General features: G+C 45.5%; 1 protein-coding gene across 5 annotated transcripts in view; it reads right to left on the minus strand.

Moving 5' to 3' along the window:
• Positions 1–18,257, minus strand: part of LOC143768616 (microtubule-associated serine/threonine-protein kinase 4-like) — a 32,605-nt gene extending 14,348 nt beyond the window's left edge. For all 5 annotated transcript variants that reach the window (XM_077257255.1, XM_077257252.1, XM_077257254.1 and 2 more), the window contains exons 1-3: positions 17,992–18,257; positions 3,650–3,751; positions 362–455 (exon numbers count right to left, since the gene is read on the minus strand). In XM_077257255.1, the coding sequence (XP_077113370.1) occupies positions 362–455; positions 3,650–3,751; positions 17,992–18,219 (424 nt within the window). In that variant the 5' untranslated portion in view covers positions 18,220–18,257. The remainder of the gene's footprint in view (positions 1–361; positions 456–3,649; positions 3,752–17,991) is intronic.
• Between the last annotated feature and the right edge of the window lie 3,213 nt (positions 18,258–21,470).

Raw genomic sequence — 21,470 nt, forward strand, 5'->3', positions numbered from 1 at the left:
CAGTCTGCCTATGGAGGTTGCTGCCTTTCATTACAGTCTGACTATGGGGAATGCTTCCTTACATTCCAGTCTGCCTATGGGGGTGCCTTACATTCCAGTCTGCCTATGGGGGGTGCCTTGCATTACAGTGTGCCTATGGGGGTGCCATACATTACATTACATTAGTCATACTCACCAATGGGGAAGGCAGCACGAAAAGTGCCTAGGGCAGCATAAACTCTAAATACGGCCCTGATTATAGTCAATAGGAGGTTGAGGAGCCGTCACCATGTTCATACAGAGGATGAAGAGTAAATTTATATATTCTCTGGTGTCTCCCTAATATTAATATGTGTGTAGGAATACGAGATGATCAGCTTACCTTCAATCAGATCACTTTTTAGCCCTGGCTCACTGGTACTGGGGTCACCGATATTTCGGTGTTGACCCTCTTTGGAGTCACCGTCCGGTGTTTCCTGAAGGATATAATATGTACAATTAATATAACTTTCACAAATACTTAATTACAGTACACAAAAGACAGAAAGGACTAAACCTGTATTTACATAACTGCGGTATTGCGTGGACTATACAACGCCGCTCCGTCCAGTAAATCCACATTAATATATAATATATATATAATATACTGTATATATATATACTTATATATGTAAATTAATATATATAGCAGGTCTCCAATAACATCTATTACCAGAACTGCAGCATTTACAAGAAGGAAGATAAAGCGAGACAGATGTGATATGAAAGGTCCGCACCACTGAGTACAGCACAGACTGTCACCACAGAGGATGGAGCAGAGACAGGCTGCCATAAAATATCCTGCATCTGCCTAGAGCGGACAGGGAGGCTTCTAAAATGATAAATGTGACATTGTGCTATATGACTAGTAATCTGGAGAAGCTTAGACAAGATAGACATGAGATATAGAAGATTGGATCCTTCAAACGGAACCTGAAAACCCATCTCTTCAAAAAATGGACAACCTGTAATGATCACACGGCCACCTGAACACCATCGGATCCACTGCAGCCTCCCAACCTACTACCTCCTCCCCCATAATCCTGTACAATGTAAGCCCCCAAGGGCAGGGTCCTCTTCCCTCTGTACCAGTCTGTCATTGTTAGTTTGTTTACTGTAAGTGATATTTGTATTTTGATGCAACCCCGTCTAATATACAGCACCATGGCATTAAGGCCATGTTCACACAGTGCGTTTTTTACCGCGGAACCGCGGCGGTTTTGCCGCTGCGGTTCCGCAGCTGTTTTCCATGCAGGGTACAGTACACTGTACCCTATGGAAAACAGGACACACTGTGCACATGGTCCGGAAATTTAAAAAAAAAGCCGTGCTGAATAGCTCCCGGAAAAAAGAAGGAGCATGTCAATTCTTCTTCCTGAACCGCAGCGGTTCTGCACCCATAGACCTCCATTGTGAGGTCAAAATCGCAGTAAAACCCGCAGATCAAAAATATATCTGCGGGTTTTACTGCGGTTTGTTGTGCAGAACCGCTGCAGCCGGAAGTGCGGGGAAGCCGGCGGAAGTGCGGGGCCGGAAGTGCGTGGGCGGAGAGACATGGAGGCATACCGGCGCATGGGGATCGTGTCGGCCGTTTGATTGATTTGGTATGTGTGTCTGTGTGTGTGTGTATGTGTGTGTGTGTGTCTGTGTGTGTATGTGTATGTGTGTGTGTATGCGTGTGTGTGTGCGTGTCCCCATGCGACGCTAGTGCCACCATTGTGCTAAGTCGCCGTATGGACTACTACTCCCATCCGGTATTAGGATGGGAGAGTTGTCCCTGTGTCCGGCGACTTAGCACAATGGTAAAGTTACACCAAACACCTACACACAATACACATACATGACACACAGTACATACAACATATAACACAGAGTATATACTCACCAACAGCACACTTGTAGGCGAAGCCCTCGATCCTCCAGGAAAAAATCGCAAAATAATAAATCAAATCCATACTCCCTGTCCGCAGAATCCATAAAACGAGTGTCCCACGCCGATCGGCTGCTCTCCGGCGATACACTGCCAGGAGCGAAGCTCCTAGCAGTGTATCGCGTACTGTTCCGGAGTTCAATGACTCCGGCGTCTCGGTTAACAGCAGTACAGCTGCGTTGAACTTTCCCACGCAGCACTGCCGTTAAGCGAGAGTGCCGGGGTCAATGACCGCCGGTAAACTCGCTCGCGCATGCGCAGTGACACACCGACAGGAACTATGGCTCCTGTCAGTGTGTTGCTGCATCCGTGGAGAGCAGACATATCTCTGGATGTGTCTGTTCTCCATGGAAAATCTTCGTGGGATACGTGGCACTTAAATACGTGGCACTTAAATACGTGACACGTGTCACTTATACGTGATACGTGTCACTTAAATACGTGACACGTGTCACTTATACGTGATACGTGTCACTTAAATACATGATACGTGTCACTTAAATACGTGGCACGTGGCACTTAAATACGTGGCACTGAAATACGTGGCACGTGGCACTTAAATACGTGGCACGTGGCACTGAAATACGTGGCACGTGGCACTGAAATATGTGGCACGTGGCACTTAAATACGTGGCACGTGGCACTGAAATACGTGGCACGTGGCACTGAAATACGTGGCACGTGGCACTTAAATATGTGGCACGTGGCACTTAAATACGTGGCACGTGGCACTGAGATACGTGGCACGTGGCACTTAAATACGTGGCACGTGGCACTGAAATACGTGGCACGTGGCACTGAAATATGTGGCACGTGGCACTTAAATACGTGGCACGTGGCACTGAAATACGTGGCACGTGGCACTGAAATACGTGGCACTGAAACACGTGGCACTGAAATACGTGGCACGTGGCACTGAGATACGTGGCACGTGGCACTTAAATACGTGGCACGTGGCACTAAAATACGTGGCACGTGGCACTTAAATACGTGATACGTGGCACTGAAATACGTGGCACTGAAATACGTGGCACTGAAATACGTGGCACGTGGCACTTAAATACGTGGCACTTAAATACGTGGCACGTGGCACTGAAATACGTGGCACTTAGGCTATGTTCACATTTGCGTTGTGCGCCGCAGCGTCGGCGCCGCAACACACAACGCAAAGTAAAACGCAGCAAAACGCATGCACAACGCTGCGTTTTGCGCCGCATGCGTCCTTTTTTTGATTGATTTTGGACGCAGCAAAAATGCAACTTGCTGCGTCCTCTGCGCCCGGATGCGTGCGCTGCAGTGACGCATGCGGCGCAAAACGCGGAGCGCTGTCATTCAAAACACGTCCACTCATTTTGGTGTTTAGTCCCAAAATGGAGGATGGAAGAAGAAAAGGGTTGGCCAAGGAAATGACATCATTTCTTTTTTTTTTTTCCCCCACTGCAGTTAAAGCTTTATTTGTGTCAAACACAGACAATTTGCAGAGAAAACTGCATACAAAACGCACAAAAAACCGCACTAAAAAACGCACCAAAAAACGCACCAAAAACGCACCAAAAACGCACCAAAAAACGCACCTGCGTTTTCTGCAGAGACCTGCAGATTCAGTCAGGAAAAAAAAAGGATGGAAATCCTGAACGTGTGAACATAGCCTAATAGTGCTATATAAATAAATAAACAATAATAATAATGACGGATTCTTACCAGATGCTTCCGTGAGCGGGCCATATACTCTAGTACATACAGGAACTTTTCGGCCAATTGTTTAAAAGAGGCCAAATCTCCACTTTGGGATCTTTCTTCAGCCTATAAAAATGGAAATAAGGAAAATCATGAGAGAAAGTAGAGAATATAGGACGCTATTTATGTCACCATTTTACTCCTGCAATCTACAGCCACAATTAATACATATATGGATATTTCGTGCAAGCTATAAATTATACTGCTCTTGGCCAAAATACATATTTTATGTAAATAAACTTGTATTTTATGAATATTATTCATTATTATTTTATATGCTTTGCCCAGTTTGTCTGTTATTTACCTGCTGTACTAATGTCCTGATTTTCATTTGTAAAAGCTCAAGATATTCTGAGCTTACATGACCTCGTTGGCATTTGGTCAGGCAGTCGCTCACTAGCTTCATAACTAGCCGGTAGGTGAAGCTAATCGGGTAGTGGTAGCACAATGTCAAGGGCATAGGTGGTGGTAAGAATCCCCTGGAGTAGTGCCAACACCAAGTTTATCTGAAGAAATTCCAGACATTTTAAACAAATCCAAGCGCAGTCAGTATGTCACCAGCTTCGCAGCCAATCACTGACAACAACGACACCTGGGCAGTAAGCACTTGGGTAAGTAGTGGCGGTGTATGATGTCATCATGGAATCTTGTGGTGGAATGTTAACATTTCATCAGTGATGTCATCATGGAATCCGGAGATGGAATCTTAACTTATTTACAACTTTGAAAGTATAGATATGTCCAAGGTCGTGTCCCTGTCTTTTTTAGGCAGCACCAGAGCCCTCTTCTCTACCTGCACATGACAGTTGATGTGATCAGCTGTCATGTCCCACAAATAGATGCAGATGGATTTCGGCTGTCAACCACTTAATGCTGCTGTCAATCACTGACAACGGCATGTAACACGTGCTGACCAAAACCGTATCACAAGTCTCGCCCATCAGCGCCCTTGTCACATGATTCTGAGGTTGCGACTCGTGGCCGGCATTCAGATTTTTTTTTCCACCACTTAAGTAAAAAAAGAACTTATACATGTTTGGTATCTGCATTCTCGCACTGACAGGTAGAGTCATATTACCAGGTCAGTTTTAGCATTTAGTGAACATATTAAATTTAAAAAAAAATGGTGGAATTGCACTTTTTTGCAATTTCACCGCACTTGAAATTTTTCCCGTTTTCAAGCACAATATATGCAATCTATGGTGTCATTTAAAACTACGACTCGACCTGCAAAAAAACAAGCCCTCATAGGCTATATTGATGGTAAAAAAAAATGTTATGGCTCTGAGAAGAAGGAGAGCAAAAAATGAAAGCGCAAAAACGGAAAATCGCAGGGTGGTGAAAGGGTTAAAGGGGCATCACATAAAAGGAAGTTGCCCAGCAACATTCTAGTAACAATTAAGGTGGCAACATTATGGGTTGAGCATCAGAACCAGAATCGGGGAAGAGGGAAAACCCCTTCTGATCAGGCCTTTATATCCGTCTTTACCCCCCAAATTATTTTAACCCCTTAGTGACAGAGCCAATTTGGTACTTAATGACCGAGCCAATTTTTACAATTCTGACCAGTGTCACTTTATGAGGTTATAACTCTGGAACGCTTTATCGGATCCCGCTGATTCTGAGATTGTTTTTTCGTGACATGTTGTACTTCAAGTTAGTGGTAACATTTCTTCGATATTACTTGCGATTATTTATGAAAAAAATGGAAATATGGCGAAAATTTTTAAAATTTTGCAATTTTCAAACTTTGTATTTTTATGCCCTTAAATCAGAGAGATATGTCACAAAAAATAGTTAATAAATAACATTTCTCACATGTCTACTTTACATCAGCACAATTTTGGAAACAATTTTTTTTTTTGTTAGGGAGTTATAAGGGTTAAAAGTTGACCAGCAATTTCTCATTTTTACAACACCATGTTTTTTTTAGGGACCACATCACCTTTGAAGTGATTTTGAGGGGTCTATATGATAGAAAATAACCAAGTGTGACACCATTCTAAAAACTGCACCCCTCAAGCTGCTCAAAACCACATTCAAGAAGTTTATTAACCCTTTACGTACTTCACAGGAACTAAAACAATGTGGAAGAAAAAAATTAACATTTTACTTTTTTTTGCAAACATTTTACTTCAGAACCATTTTTTTAAATTTTCACAAGTGTAAAAACAGAAATTTAACCACAAATTTTGTTGTGCAATTTTTCCTGAGTACGCCGATACCCCATATGTGGAGGTAAACCACTGTTTGGGCGCACCGCAGAGCTTGGAAGTGAAGGAGCACCGTTTGACTGTTTCAATGCAGAATTGGCTGGAATTGAGATCGGACGCCATGTCGCGTTTGGAGAGCCCCTAATGTGCCTAAACAGTGGAAACCCCCCACAAGTGACACCATTTTGAAAACTAGACCCCCCAAGGAACTTATCTAGATGTGTGGTGAGCACTTTGAACCCCCAAGTGCTTCACAGAAGTTTATAACGTAGAGCCGTGAAAATAAAAAATCGCATTTGTTTTCACAAAAATGATTTTTTCGCCCACAAATTCTTATTTTCACAAGGGTAACAGGAGAAATTAGACCACAAAAGTTGTTGTGCAATTTCTCCTGAGTACGTCGATACCCCATATGTGGAGGTAAACCACTGTTTGGGCGCACCGCAGAGCTTGGAAGTGAAGGAGCACCGTTTGACTTTTTCAATGCAGAATTGGCTGGAATTGAGATCGGATGCCATGTCGCGTTTGGAGAGTCCCTGATGTGCCTAAACAGTGGAAACCCCCCACAAGTGATACCATTTTGGAAACTAGACCCCCCAAGGAACTTATCTAGATGTGTGGTGAGCACTTTGAACCCCCAAGTGCTTCACAGAAGTTTATAACGTAGAGCCGTGAAAATAAAAAATCTCATTTTTTCTACAAAAATGATCTTTTTGCCCCCAAATTTTTATTTTCACAAGGGTAACAGGAGAAATTAGACCACAAAAGTTGTTGTGCAATTTCTCCTGAGTACGTCGATACCCCATATATGGGGGTAAACCACTGTTTGGGCGCACCGCAGAGCTTGGAAGAGAAGGAGTGTCGTTTTACTTTTTCAATGTAGAATTGGCTGGAATTGAGATCGGACGCCATGTCACGTTTGGAGAGCCGCTGATGTGCCTAAACAGTAGAGACCCCCCACATATGACACCATTTTGGAAACTAGACCCCTTAAGGAACTTATCTAGATGTGTGGTGAGCACTTTAAACCCCCAGGTGCTTCACAGAAGTTTATAACGTAGAGCCGTGAAAATAAAAAAATCGCATTTTTTCTACAAAAATGATCTTTTTGCCTCCAAATTTTTATTTTACCAAGGGTAACAGGAGAAAATGGACCCCAGAAGCTGTTGTACAATTTGTCTTGAGTACGCCGACACCCCATATGTGGGGGTAAACCACTGTTTGGGCGCATGGCTGAGCTCGGAAGCAAAGGAGCGCCATTTGACTTTTCAATGCAAAATTGACTGGAATTGAGATCGGACGCCATGTCGCGTTTGGAGAGCCCCTGATGTGCCTAAACAGCAGAAACCCCCCAAAAGTGACCCCATTTTGGAAACTAGACCCCCCACGGAACTTATCTAGATGTGTAGTGAGAACTTTGAATGCCCAAGTGCATCACAGAAGTTTATAATGCAGAGTCGTGAAAATAAAAAATATATATTTTTTAACAATAAAGATTTTTTAGCCCCCAAGTTTTTATTTTCACAAGGGTAACAAGAGAAATTGGACCCCAAAAGTTGTTGTCCAATTTGTCCTGAGTATGCTGGTACCCCATATGTGAGGGTAAACCACTGTTTGGGCGCATGGCAGAGCTCGGAAGGGAAGGAGTGCCATTTTGGAATGCAGACTTTGATAGAATTGTCTGCGGGCGTTATGTTGCCTTTGCAGACCCCTAATGTACCTAAACAGTAGAAACCCCCAACAAGTGACCCCATTTTGGAAAATAGACCCCCCAAGGAACTTATCTAGATATGTGGTGAGAACTTTGAATGCCCAAGTGCTTCACAGAAGTTTATAATGCAGAGTAGTGAAAATAAAAAATATTTTTTTTCCCACAAAAAAGATTTTTTTAGCCCCCAAATTTTTATTTTCACAAGGGTAACAAGAGAAATTGGACCCCAAAAGTTGTTGTCCAATTTGTCCTGAGTATGCTGGTACCCCATATGTGGGGGTAAACCACTGTTTGGGCGCACGGCAGAGCTCGGAAGGGAAGGAGCGCCATTTTGCAATGCAGACTTTGATAGAATTGTCTGCGGGCGTTATGTTGCGTTTGCAGACCCCTAATGTACCTAAACAGTAGAAACCCCCACAAGTGACTAAATTTTGGAAACTAGACTGTCATGATTCTCAATGGCGAGAGAACATAGCCCAGCATATATGAGAACTAGCTCTTGGAAGATGGAAACTATACTGACCATGAACTAAACCTGCCGCACAACTAGAAGTGGCCGGGTAGCATGCCTACGTTTTTTTATCCCTAGATGCCCAGCGCCAGCCGGAGAACTACCTAATCCTAGCAGAGGAAAAGACAGTCCTGGCTCACCTCTAGAGAAATTTTCCCAAAAGGCAGACAGAGGCCCCCACATATATTGGCGGTGATTTAAGATGAAATGACAAACGTAGTATGAAAATAGGTTTAGCAAAATCGAGGTCCGCTTACTAGATAGCATGAAGACAGAAAGGGCACTTTCATGGTCAGCAGAAAACCCTATCAAAACACCATCCAGAAATTACTTTAAGACTCTAGCATTAACTCATAACACCAGAGTGGCAATTTCCGCTCACAAGAGCTTTCCAGACACAGTAACGAAACAGCAGCTGTGAACAGGAACAAAATGCAAAAACACACAAGGACAAAAGTCCAACTTAGCTGGGAGTTGTCTAGTAGCAGGAACATGCACAGAAAGGCTACTGATACATTGTTGACCGGCATGAAACTGACAGAGGAGCAAGGTTATATAGCGACTCCCACATCCTGATAGGAGCAGGTGAACAGAGGGGATGATGCACACAAGTTAAATTCCACAAGTGGCCACCGGGGGAGCCCAGAATCCAATTTCACAACAGTACCCCCCCCTCAAGGAGGGGGCACCGAACCCTCACCAGAACCACCAGGGCGATCAGGATGAGCCCTATGAAAGGCACGGACAAGATCGGAGGCATGAACATCAGAGGCAGTGACTCAAGAATTATCCTCCTGACCGTATCCCTTCCATTTGACCAGATACTGGAGTTTCCGTCTGGAAACACGAGAGTCCAAGATCTTTTCCACAACGTACTCCAACTCACCCTCAACCAACACCGGAGCAGGAGGCTCAACGGAAGGCACAGCTGGTACCTCATACCTGCGCAACAATGACCGATGAAAAACATTATGAATCGAAAAGGATGCAGGGAGGTCCAAACGGAAGGACACAGGGTTAAGAATCTCCAATATCTTGTACGGGCCGATGAACCGAGGCTTAAACTTAGGAGAAGAAACCCTCATAGGGACAAAACGAGAAGACAACCACACCAAGTCCCCAACACAAAGCCGAGGACCAACACGACGACGGCGGTTGGCATAAAGCTGAGTCTTCTCCTGGGACAACTTCAAATTGTCCACCACCTGCCCCCAAATCTGATGCAACCTCTCCACCACAGCATCCACTCCAGGACAATCCGAAGATTCCACTTGACCGGAGGAAAATCGAGGATGAAACCCCGAATTACAGAAAAACGGGGACACCAAGGTGGCAGAGCTGGCCCGATTATTGAGGGCGAACTCCGCCAAAGGCAAAAAAGCAACCCAATCATCCTGATCCGCAGACACAAAACACCTCAAATATGTCTCCAAGGTCTGATTAGTCCGCTCGGTCTGGCCATTAGTCTGAGGATGGAAAGCAGACGAAAAAGACAAATCTATGCCCATCCTAGCACAGAATGCCCGCCAAAATCTAGACACGAATTGGGTCCCTCTGTCAGAAACGATATTCTCCGGAATACCATGCAAACGAACAACATTTTGAAAAAACAGAGGAACCAACTCGGAAGAAGAAGGCAACTTAGGCAAGGGAACCAGATGGACCATCTTAGAGAAACGGTCACACACCACCCAGATGACAGACATCTTCTGAGAAACAGGCAGATCCGAAATAAAATCCATCGAGATGTGCGTCCAAGGCCTCTTCGGGATAGGCAAGGGTAACAACAATCCACTAGCCCGAGAACAACAAGGCTTGGCCCGAGCACAAACGTCACAAGACTGCACAAAGCCTCGCACATCTCGTGACAGGGAAGGCCACCAGAAGGACCTTGCCACCAAATCCCTGGTACCAAAGATTCCAGGATGACCTGCCAACGCAGAAGAATGAACCTCAGAGATGACTCTACTGGTCCAATCATCAGGAACAAACAGTCTACCAGGTGGGCAACGATCAGGTCTATCCGCCTGAAACTCCTGCAAGGCCCGCCGCAGGTCTGGAGAAACGGCAGACAATATCACTCCATCTTTAAGGATACCTGTGGGCTCAGAATTACCAGGGGAGTCAGGCTCAAAACTCCTAGAAAGGGCATCCGCCTTAACATTCTTAGAACCCGGTAGGTAAGACACCACAAAATTAAACCGAGAGAAAAACAACGACCAGCGCGCTTGTCTAGGATTCAGGCGCCTGGCAGACTCAAGGTAAATTAAATTTTTGTGGTCAGTCAATACCACCACCTGATGTCTGGCCCCCTCAAGCCAGTGACGCCACTCCTCAAAAGCCCACTTCATGGCCAAAAGCTCCCGATTCCCAATATCATAATTCCGCTCGGCGGGCGAAAATTTACGGGAAAAAAAAGCACAAGGTCTCATCACGGAGCAGTCGGAACTTCTCTGCGACAACACCGCCCCAGCTCCGATTTCAGAAGCGTCGACCTCAACCTGAAAAGGAAGAGCAACATCAGGCTGATGCAACACTGGGGCGGAAGAAAAGCGGCGCTTGAGCTCCCGAAAGGCCTCCACAGCATCAGGGGACCAATCAGCAACATCAGCACCCTTCTTAGTCAAATCAGTCAATGGTTTTACAACATCAGAAAAACCAGCAATAAATCGACGATAAAAGTTAGCAAAGCCCAAAAATTTCTGAAGACTCTTAAGAGAAGAGGGTTGCGTCCAATCACCAATAGCCTGAACCTTGACAGGATCCATCTCGATGGAAGAGGGGGAAAAAATGTATCCCAAGAAGGAAATCTTCTGAACCCCAAAAACACACTTAGAACCCTTCACACACAAGGAATTAGACCGCAAAACCTGAAAAACCCTCCTGACCTGCTGGACATGAGAGTCCCAGTCATCCGAAAAAATCAGAATATCATCCAGATACACAATCATAAATTTATCCAAATAATCGCGGAAAATGTCATGCATAAAGGACTGGAAGACTGAAGGGGCATTTGAAAGACCAAAAGGCATCACCAAATACTCAAAATGGCCCTCGGGCGTATTAAATGCGGTTTTCCACTCATCCCCCTGCTTGATTCGCACCAAATTATACGCCCCACGGAGATCAATCTTAGAGAACCACTTGGCCCCCTTTATACGAGCAAACAAATCAGTAAGCAGTGGTAACGGATATTGATATTTAACCGTGATTTTATTCAAAAGTCGATAATCAATACACGGCCTCAAAGAGCCGTCTTTCTTAGACACAAAGAAAAAACCGGCTCCTAAGGGAGATGACGAAGGACGAATATGTCCCTTTTCCAAGGACTCCTTTATATATTCTCGCATAGCAGCGTGTTCAGGCACAGACAGATTAAATAAACGACCCTTAGGGTATTTACTACCCGGGATCAAGTCTATGGCACAATCGCACTCCCGGTGCGGAGGTAGTGAACCAACCTTGGGTTCTTCAAAAACGTCACGATATTCAGTCAAGAATTCAGGAATCTCAGAGGGAATAGATGATGAAATGGAAACCACAGGTACGTCCCCATGCGTCCCCTTACATCCCCAGCTTAACACAGACATAGCTTTCCAGTCAAGGACTGGGTTATGAGATTGCAGCCATGGCAATCCCAGCACCAAAACATCATGTAGATTATACAGCACCAGAAAGCGAATAACCTCCTGGTGATCCGGATTAACACGCATAGTCACTTGTGTCCAGTATTGTGGTTTATTACTAGCCAATGGGGTGGAGTCAATCCCTTTCAGAGGTATCGGAGCCTCCAATGGCTCCAAATCATACCCACAGCGTTTGGCAAAGGACCAATCCATAAGACTCAAAGCAGCGCCAGAGTCGACATAGGCGTCCGCGGTAATAGATGACAAAGAACAAATCAGGGTCACAGATAGAATAAACTTAGACTGTAAAGTGCTAATTGAAACAGACTTGTCAGGCTTCTTAGTACGCTTAAAGCATGCTGATATAACATGAGTTGAATCACCACAATAGAAGCACAACCCATTTTTTCGTCTAAAATTCTGCCGCTCGCTTCTGGACAGAATTCTATCACATTGCATATTTTCTGGCGTTTTCTCAGTAGACACCGCCAAATGGTGCACAGGTTTGCGCTCCCGCAGACGCCTATCGATCTGAATAGCCATCGTCATGGACTCATTCAGACTCGCAGGCACAGGGAACCCCACCATAACATCCTTAATGGCATCAGAGAGACCTTCTCTGAAAATCGCCGCCAGGGCGCACTCATTCCACTGAGTAAGCACAGACCATTTGCGGAATTTTTGGCAGTATATTTCAGCTTCATCTTGCCCCTGAGACAAGGACATCAAGGCCTTTTCCGCCTGAAGCTCTAAATGAGGTTCCTCATAAAGCAACCCCAAGGCCAGAAAAAACGCATCCACATTGAGCAACGCAGGATCCCCTGGTGCCAATGCAAAAGCCCAGTCTTGAGGGTCGCCCCGGAGCAAGGAAATTACAATCCTGACCTGCTGTGCAGGGTCTCCGGCAGAGCGAGACTTCAGGGACAAAAACAATTTGCAATTATTTTTAAAATTTTGAAAGTGAGATCTATTCCCCGAGAAGAATTCAGGCAAAGGAATTCTAGGCTCAGACATAGGTGCATGAACAACAAAATCTTGCAAATTTTGTACCTTTGTGGCGAGATTATTCAAACCTGTAGCTACACTCTGAAGATCCATTTGAAACAGGTGAACACAGAGCCATTCAAGGATTAGAAGGAGAGGAAGAGAGGAAGGCTGCAGTATAGGCAGACTAGCAAGTGATTCAATTAAGAGCACACTCAGAACTAGAGGGAAAAAAAAAAAAAAAAAAAATTGTAGCAGACTTCTTTTTTCTCTCCTTTCTCAGCCAGTAATTTAACCCTTTTTTGGGCCGGTCAAACTGTCATGATTCTCAATGGCGAGAGAACATAGCCCAGCATATATGAGAACTAGCTCTTGGAAGATGGAAACTATACTGACCATGAACTAAACCTGCCGCACAACTAGAAGTGGCCGGGTAGCATGCCTACGTTTTTTTATCCCTAGATGCCCAGCGCCAGCCGGAGAACTACCTAATCCTAGCAGAGGAAAAGACAGTCCTGGCTCACCTCTAGAGAAATTTTCCCAAAAGGCAGACAGAGGCCCCCACATATATTGGCGGTGATTTAAGATGAAATGACAAACGTAGTATGAAAATAGGTTTAGCAAAATCGAGGTCCGCTTACTAGATAGCATGAAGACAGAAAGGGCACTTTCATGGTCAGCAGAAAACCCTATCAAAACACCATCCAGAAATTACTTTAAGACTCTAGCATTAACTCATAACACCAGAGTGGCAATTTCCGCTCACAAGAGCTTTCCAGACACAGTAACGAAACAGCAGCTGTGAACAGGAACAAAATGCAAAAACACACAAGGACAAAAGTCCAACTTAGCTGGGAGTTGTCTAGTAGCAGGAACATGCACAGAAAGGCTACTGATACATTGTTGACCGGCATGAAACTGACAGAGGAGCAAGGTTATATAGCGACTCCCACATCCTGATAGGAGCAGGTGAACAGAGGGGATGATGCACACAAGTTAAATTCCACAAGTGGCCACCGGGGGAGCCCAGAATCCAATTTCACAACACTAGACCCCCTAAGGAACTTATCTAGATATGTGGTGAGAACTTTGAAAGCTCAAGTGCTTCACAGAAATTTATAATGCAGAGTAGTGAAAATAAAAAAATATATTTTTTTCCAACAAAAAAGATTTTTAGCCCCCAAGTTTTTATTTTCACAAGGGTAACAGGAGAAATTGGACCCCAAAAGTTGTTGTCCAATTTATCCCGAGTACACTGATGCCCCATATGTGGGGGTAAACCACTGTTTGGGCGCACGGCAGAGCTCAGAAGGGAGGGAGTACCATTTGACTTTTTTAGCGCAAAATTGGCTGTCGTGTTTGGAGACCCCCTGATGTACCTAAACAGTGGAAACCCCCCAATTCTAACTCCAACCCTAACCCCAACACAGCCCTAACCCTAATCTCAACCCGATCCATAATCCTAATCACAACCCTAACGATAATCACAACCCTAACCCCAAAACAGCCCTAATCTCAACCCTAACCATAACCCTAATCAAAACCCTAAATCCAACACACCCCTAACCCTAATCCCAACCCTAACCCTAATCCCAACCCTAATCCCAAAAGTAACACTAATCCCAACCCTAATCCAAACCCTAACCCTAATCCCAACTCTAACCCTAACTTTAGCCCCAACCCTAACTTTAGCCCCAACCCTAACCATAACTTTAGCCCCCGTCGTCACAAAAAAAGTTCAATGTAACCTTTTTTTTGTACGTCGCGTCCGCCATTTCCGCGGATGCGTGGCCGTAACTCTGCCCCCTCCTCCCCAGGACATAGACTGGGCAGCGGATGCGTTGAAAAACTGCATCCGCTGCCCACGTTGTGCACAATTTTCACAACGTGCGTCGGTACATCGGGCCGACGCATTGCGACCGCCCCGTACCGACGCAAGTGTGAAAGAAGCCTTAGGCTACTTTCAGACATAGCGCATTTTTGAGCGCTATTTTGCGGGCGCTTTTCAAAAATGCGCAATGTCATTTTCGTCTGCCGGCAAAGTGAATGAGAAATTCACTTTGCCGTTCAGACACACCGCAAAAAAACGCGGCGCTTTTGTCTGCAAACACGCCGGCGTAAAAAGAATTGACATGTCAATTCTTTACGCAGCGGCGTGTCTGCGTATCCCCCTAGGGCCCCATATTACCTTCCACACACAGCGCCTTTGTCCTGGGTGTCGGCGTCTTTGTACGGAGGGGTTGACACCCAGGACCGGACGTGACGTCGGACAGGAAGAGGGAAGCCCCCGCCCCCCAGTGAAGCAGCATGGAGTCCTTCTGTGTGTGTGTGTGTGCGTGTGTGTGCGTGTGTGTGCGTGTGTGTGTCCCCATGCGACGCTAGTGCCACCATTGTGCTAAGTCGCTGTATGGGACTACTACTCCCATCCGGTATTAGGATGGGAGAGTTGTCCCTGTGTCCGGCGACTTAGCACAATTGTAAAGTTACACAAAACACCTACACACAATACACATACATGACACACAGTACATACAACATATAACACAGAGTATATGCTCACCAACAGCACACTTGTAGGCGAAGCCCTCGATCCTCCAGGAAAAAATCCAAAAATAATAAACCAAATTCATACTCCCTGTCCGCAGAATCCATAAAACGAGTGTCCCACGCCGATCGGCTGCTCTCCGGCGATACACTGCCAGGAGCGAAGCTCCTAGCAGTGTATCGCGTACTGTTCCGGAGTTCAATGACTCCGGCGTCTCGGTTAACAGCAGTACAGCTGCGTTGAACTTTCCCACGCAGCACTGCCGTTAAGCGAGAGTGCCGGGGTCAATGACCGCCGGTAAACTCGCTCGCGCATGCGCAGTGACACACCGACAGGAACTATGGCTCCTGTCAGTGTGTTGCTGCAGCCGTGGAGAGCAGACATATCTCTGGATGTGTCTGTTCTCCATGGAAAATCTTGATACGTGGCACTTAAATATGTGGCATTTAAATACGTGACACGTGGCACTTATACGTGATACGTGTCACTTAAATACGTGGCACTGAAATACGTGATACGTGGCACTTTGATACGTGGCACGTGTCACTTAAATACGTGGCACTGAAATATGTGGCACGTGGCACTTTGATACGTGGCACGTGTCTCTTAAATACGTGGCACGTGGCACTGAAAGATGTGGCACGTGGCACTTTGATACGTGGCACTTTGATACGTGGCACGTGGCACTGAAATATGTGGCACGTGGCACTTTGATACGTGGCACGTGGCACTTTGATACGTGGCACGTGGCACTTTGATACGTGGCACGTGGCACTTTGATACGTGGCACGTGGCACTTTGATACGTGGCACTGAAATATGTGGCACGTGGCACTTTGATACGTGGCACGTGTCACTTAAATACGTGGCACGTGGCACTGAAATATGTGGCACGTGGCACTTTGATACGTGGCACGTGTCACTTAAATACGTGGCACGTGGCACTGAAATATGTGGCACGTGGCACTTTGATACGTGGAACGTGTCACTTAAATACGTGGCACGTGGCACTGAAATATGTGGCACGTGGCACTTTGATACGTGGCACGTGTCTCTTAAATACGTGGCACGTGGCACTGAAAGATGTGGCACGTGGCACTTTGATACGTGGCACGTGGCACTTTGATACGTGGCACGTGGCACTTTGATACGTGGCACTGAAATATGTGGCACGTGGCACTTTGATACGTGGCACGTGTCTCTTAAATACGTGGCACGTGGCACTGAAAGATGTGGCACGTGGCACTTTGATACGTGGCACGTGGCACTTTGATACGTGGCACGTGGCACTTTGATACGTGGCACTGAAATATGTGGCACGTGGCACTTTGATACGTGGCACGTGTCACTTAAATACGTGGCACGTGGCACTGAAATATGTGGGACACGTCGCACAAAAAAGTTACATGTAGTTTTTTTGTGTCGACGGTCCGCCGAAGCATGACGCATCCGTCGCACGACGGATGCGACATGTGGCAATCCGTCGCAATGCGTCGCTAATGCAAGCCAATGGAGAAAAAACGCATCCTGCAAGCACTTTTGCAGGATGCGTTTTTCTCCAACGACGCATTGCGACGGAAGCCAAAAAACGCTAGTGTGAAAGTAGCCTAACCCTAGCCCTAACCCTAACCCTAAATTTAGCCCCAACCCTAACCCTAACTCTAACCCTAACTCTAACCCTAACTCTAACCCTAACCCTAACCCTAACCCTAATTTTAGCCCCAACTTGTCTTCTCCTGCCGGCCGGCAGATGGCAGCAGATGGCGGGCGCACTGCGCATGCGCCCGCCATGATGAAAAAGCCGGCTGGCAGGAGAAGACAGAAGAGGACCCAGGGACCCCGGGTGAGTATGATAGGGTCCCCGAATCCCCCTATTTCTCTGTCCTCTGATGTGCGATCACATCAGAGGACAGAGAAATAACTGATCGCTTTTTTTTTTTTTTTTTTTTGCGGTCGCCGGTAAACTGTTAATTACCGGCGATCGCAAAGCAGGGGTCGGTGCAAATCGACCCCGATCATGTTCTTTGGGGTCTCGGCTACTCCCGGCAGCCGAGACCCCAAAGAACATCCGGGTGCCGGGCGGCGGGCGCACTGCGCGTGCGCCCGCCATTTTTTCCCGGAAAAAAGATGGCGGCGCCCATGGGGAGACACGAGGAGCACCGGGGGAGGTAGGTAAGTATTGGGGGGCTATTGGGGGCCATCGGGGACCACATTTCTCTGTCCTCCGATGTGCGATCACATCGGAGGACAGAGAAATTAAACGGCAAATCGCGTTTTTTTTTTTTTGTTGCGACCGCCGGTAAACGGTTAATTACCGGCGATCGCAACTCGGGGGTCGGTAAAAACCCCCCGAATCATGTTCTCTGGGGTCTCGGCTACCCTCGGCAACCGAGACCCCAGAGAAAATCCGACTCTGGGGGGCGCTATTCACTTTTTCCACAGCTGTGGTTTAAGTACCCTTAGCGGCCGCCGTTAAAAGGCGTATCGGCGGTCGTTAAGGGGTTAAACAGGTTTTGGATGCTAAATGTTCTTTACATGTGTAAACGTTTACTTTTTTTTTTACATATTGTGACCAGGGTGGACTGGGAGTAAAATTCAGCCCCGGGCATTTTAGAGCACGCAGGCCCACGCTATCACCGCCCTCTTCCCCAGCTTGTATTTTATGAATATTATTCATTATTATTTTATATGCTTTGCCCAGATTGTTTGTTACTTACCTGTTGTACTAATGTCCTGATTTTCATCTGTAAATGCTCAAGATATTCTGAGCTTATACGACCTCGTTGGTATTTGGTCAGGCAGTCGCTCACTAGCTTCATAACCAGCCGGTAAGTGAAGCTGAGGACGCCATCGGGTAGTGGTAGCACAATGTCAAGGGCATAGGTGGTAAGAATCCCCTGGAGTAGTGCCAACACCTTACGTCTATCTGAAGAAATTCGAAACATTTCTAACAAATCCAAGCGCAGTCAGTATATCACCAGCTTCGCAGCCAATCACTGACAACAATGACACCTGGGCAGTAAGCACTTGGTGAAGTAGTGGCGGTGCATTATGATGTCATAATGGAATCACCATATAAGGAAGTTGCCTAGAAATATCTAACGTGGCAACACCATAGGCTGAGCATCAGTTTCAAACTCATGCATGGAGGGAAGAACCATGGGTTTGATCAATGAGGCCGGCTTTTACATCTGTCTTTTCCCCCATAAAATAGAGTTTGGACGCTAAATGTTCTTCACTTGTGTAAACATTAAGTTTTTCTGGATATTGTGACTTGGGATGGACTGGAACTAAAATACAGCCCATGCTGTCGCCCCCACTTCTTCCATAGATTGAGGTCTCTAATACTAATTTTAATCTACCTGAAGGAAATCAATAATTTATTATTATCTATACTTCCAATATAAGATTTCATAATATTAATATTGCAATATATGGTTAAGCTCTCACTTTGATTATTTTCACTGCATAAAAACACATCTTCTTACAGTCCCAACAAATTGGATGGCATTTAGAGAAATCTCATGCCCACTGTGGTTTTTTATACTCTGTATAAAATGACCTGCGGTGCGCGGGTGTTTGAAATCCACAATATACAGGATCAATTTTTCTTGCGATTACACTGAGATTTATAGGCAGATTTTATCCATAGAATTGCATTAGATGAGGAAAATACGCATGTAAAAAACACAAAACGCATAAAATCCACACATGACTCTATCAATAAAGCTTTGTTAAAGCCGAATACCAGGAAGTTTAAAAAATGAAGCAGATTTATTTAACACAAAACAGCAAATAAACAAAAAAACACAGAGTCAAAAACATACAAAAATGTAAAAAAAACGCAAGTAACATAATTTACCTAGTAGGTGGAAAAATGCAGCAGAAAATCTGCAACATCAAAAACGCACCAACTACTTATCACTAGTGATGAGCGAACGTGCTCCCACTACTCGTTACTCGCCCGAGTATCACTATGCTCAGTGTACTCGGCGAGCAGCGAGCATTTCCGGTATTATTCGGCAGCAACTTGTGTCTCCACCCAGCTTTTTGGTGGACTTTAGAGACCCAATCACGGTGCAGGGATTGTCTGCCAGACCATGAAATGCCGCAGCCATCTTTGTTGTGGTCATGCAGTGATTGGCTGGGCCGTACAGCATCATCCCGAGTATAAGAGACCTGCTCGCCTGCCGCCCTGCTCTCCATATTCTGTTCCTGTTTCAGCAAGAGTAGGGAGAGCTGGTGCCGAGATAGGGTCAAAATCGTGGTTTTTAGAGTTAGTGTAGGTCTGCAACTCTTACATCCACAACTCCTGAGAAGCCAACAGTCCTTTTTAGGGCTAATTTGTGGGTCCCGATATTGCAGCGCTAGGTAGGCAGGGCACGGTATATCCACATCAGTTCAAGGCCTGCAGGCACTGTATGTGCGTCCATTGGCCCCACTGCATCCTTCCCAAAGCTCCATAACTGCCTGCTGCAGTTTATTTACTATATACATTTTTTTTTCCAAAAATTCACCCCCCAAAAAAAATTATACAGTCTGTTCTGTCAGACTGAGGCCTGTTGAAAAATCTTAGTTTGTCAGGCATATGTAGCATCGTTGTGTATTCTACCCCTGTGCCACTTTTTTTTTTGGTGTTTTTAATTCACCGAAAAAGGCCTCATCTATCTGCGTGCTCCAACTTTGGGCATTCTAGGCTGGTGTACTTATTTTTTGGCTGTCTGATATTCAAATTCTATACAGCACTATTTAGCATTAAAAAAAATCAAAGGCCACAGATTTGCCAGTGTGGTATTTCTGTGAGAGCCCTCATATATCTCTGCTCCAACTTTGGGCATTGTAGGCTGGTGTACTTATTTTTTGGCTGTCTGATACTCAAATTCTATACAGCACTATTTTGCATATCAAACAAAAAAAAAAGCCACATATCTGCCAGTGAGGTATTTCCGTGACAGCCGTCATATATCTGCGTGCTCCAAGTTTGGTCATTGTAGGCTGGTGTACTTATTTTTGTCTGTCTTATACTCAAATTCTATACAGCACTATTTAGCATTAAAAAAACTTCAAAGGCCACAGATTTGCCAGTGTGGTATTTCTGTGAGAGCCCTCATATATCTCTGCTCCAAGTTTGGGCATTGTAGGCTGGTGTACTTATTTTTTGGCTGTCTTATACTCAAATTATATACAGCACTTTTTAGCAGAAAAAACTTCAAAGGCCACAGATTTGCAATGTGTGGTATTTCTGTGAGAGCCCTCATATATCTCTGCTCCAAGTTTGGGCATTGTGGGCCGGAGTACTGATTTTTTGGCTGTCTTATACTCAAATTCTATACAGTACTATTTTGCATAAATTAACTTCATAAAAAACAAAATAAAAATTGAATACAGTCTGTTAGGTCAGGCTGAGGCCTGCCTGGTGTTTTGGTTTGAAAAATCGTACATTTGCAGGCATACTGATCAGATATTATTTCGCTACTAATAAAGACATTTGTGTTAAGCATTTGAAATATTGCAGTGGTCCATTTAAATGATTAAGGCAAGGGGCAAGGGATGGGGAAGTGGATGTGATGCTGATGGTGCATCCAGATGACGAGGCCGTGGCCAAGGTGAAAGTGGGCAGCAACAGAGACCCACATCTTCTCGCTCGACCTTCCTGTCCCAGTTTCTAGGGGACCGCAGCACACCACTATTGAAGCCAGAGCAGTGTGAAACGGTTGTTGGTTGGATAGCGGATAATGCTTCCAGTCACTTAGCCACCACCTTGTCTTCCACACGGTCAAGTCTGAGTAGTCGTGAGTGTGGCCAGGATATTCCTCACCCTGATCCTCCTTCTTCCCACCATGACGAGTGACCTGAGACAACTGATCCCACACTTGGGATCACACTTGGGATCTGAAGAGCTGTTCAGTTTTCCATTTCAAGAGTCAGAAATCTCTGCCGGTCAACTTGAAGTGGGGAACGTTGAGATGGCATGTAGAGCTGCCCAAAGCTTTGACCAGCCCCGGTCACATGAAGGCGATGGTGGGAAAGTGTCACAAGAAGTGGACGATGATGAAACATAATTGCCAGAAAGTCAGGAGGAGGAGTGCGGATGTGGAAGGCGAGGTGGTGGATGACATAGTCACTGACTCAACCTGGCAGGAGGACATGCATAGCAAGGCCAGCAGCACAAATGGGGAAGGAGGCATATCCCCCC

This window comes from Ranitomeya variabilis, chromosome 4 (assembly GCF_051348905.1).
Source record: "Ranitomeya variabilis isolate aRanVar5 chromosome 4, aRanVar5.hap1, whole genome shotgun sequence".
In the NCBI taxonomy this organism is placed as follows: Eukaryota; Metazoa; Chordata; class Amphibia; order Anura; family Dendrobatidae; genus Ranitomeya; species Ranitomeya variabilis.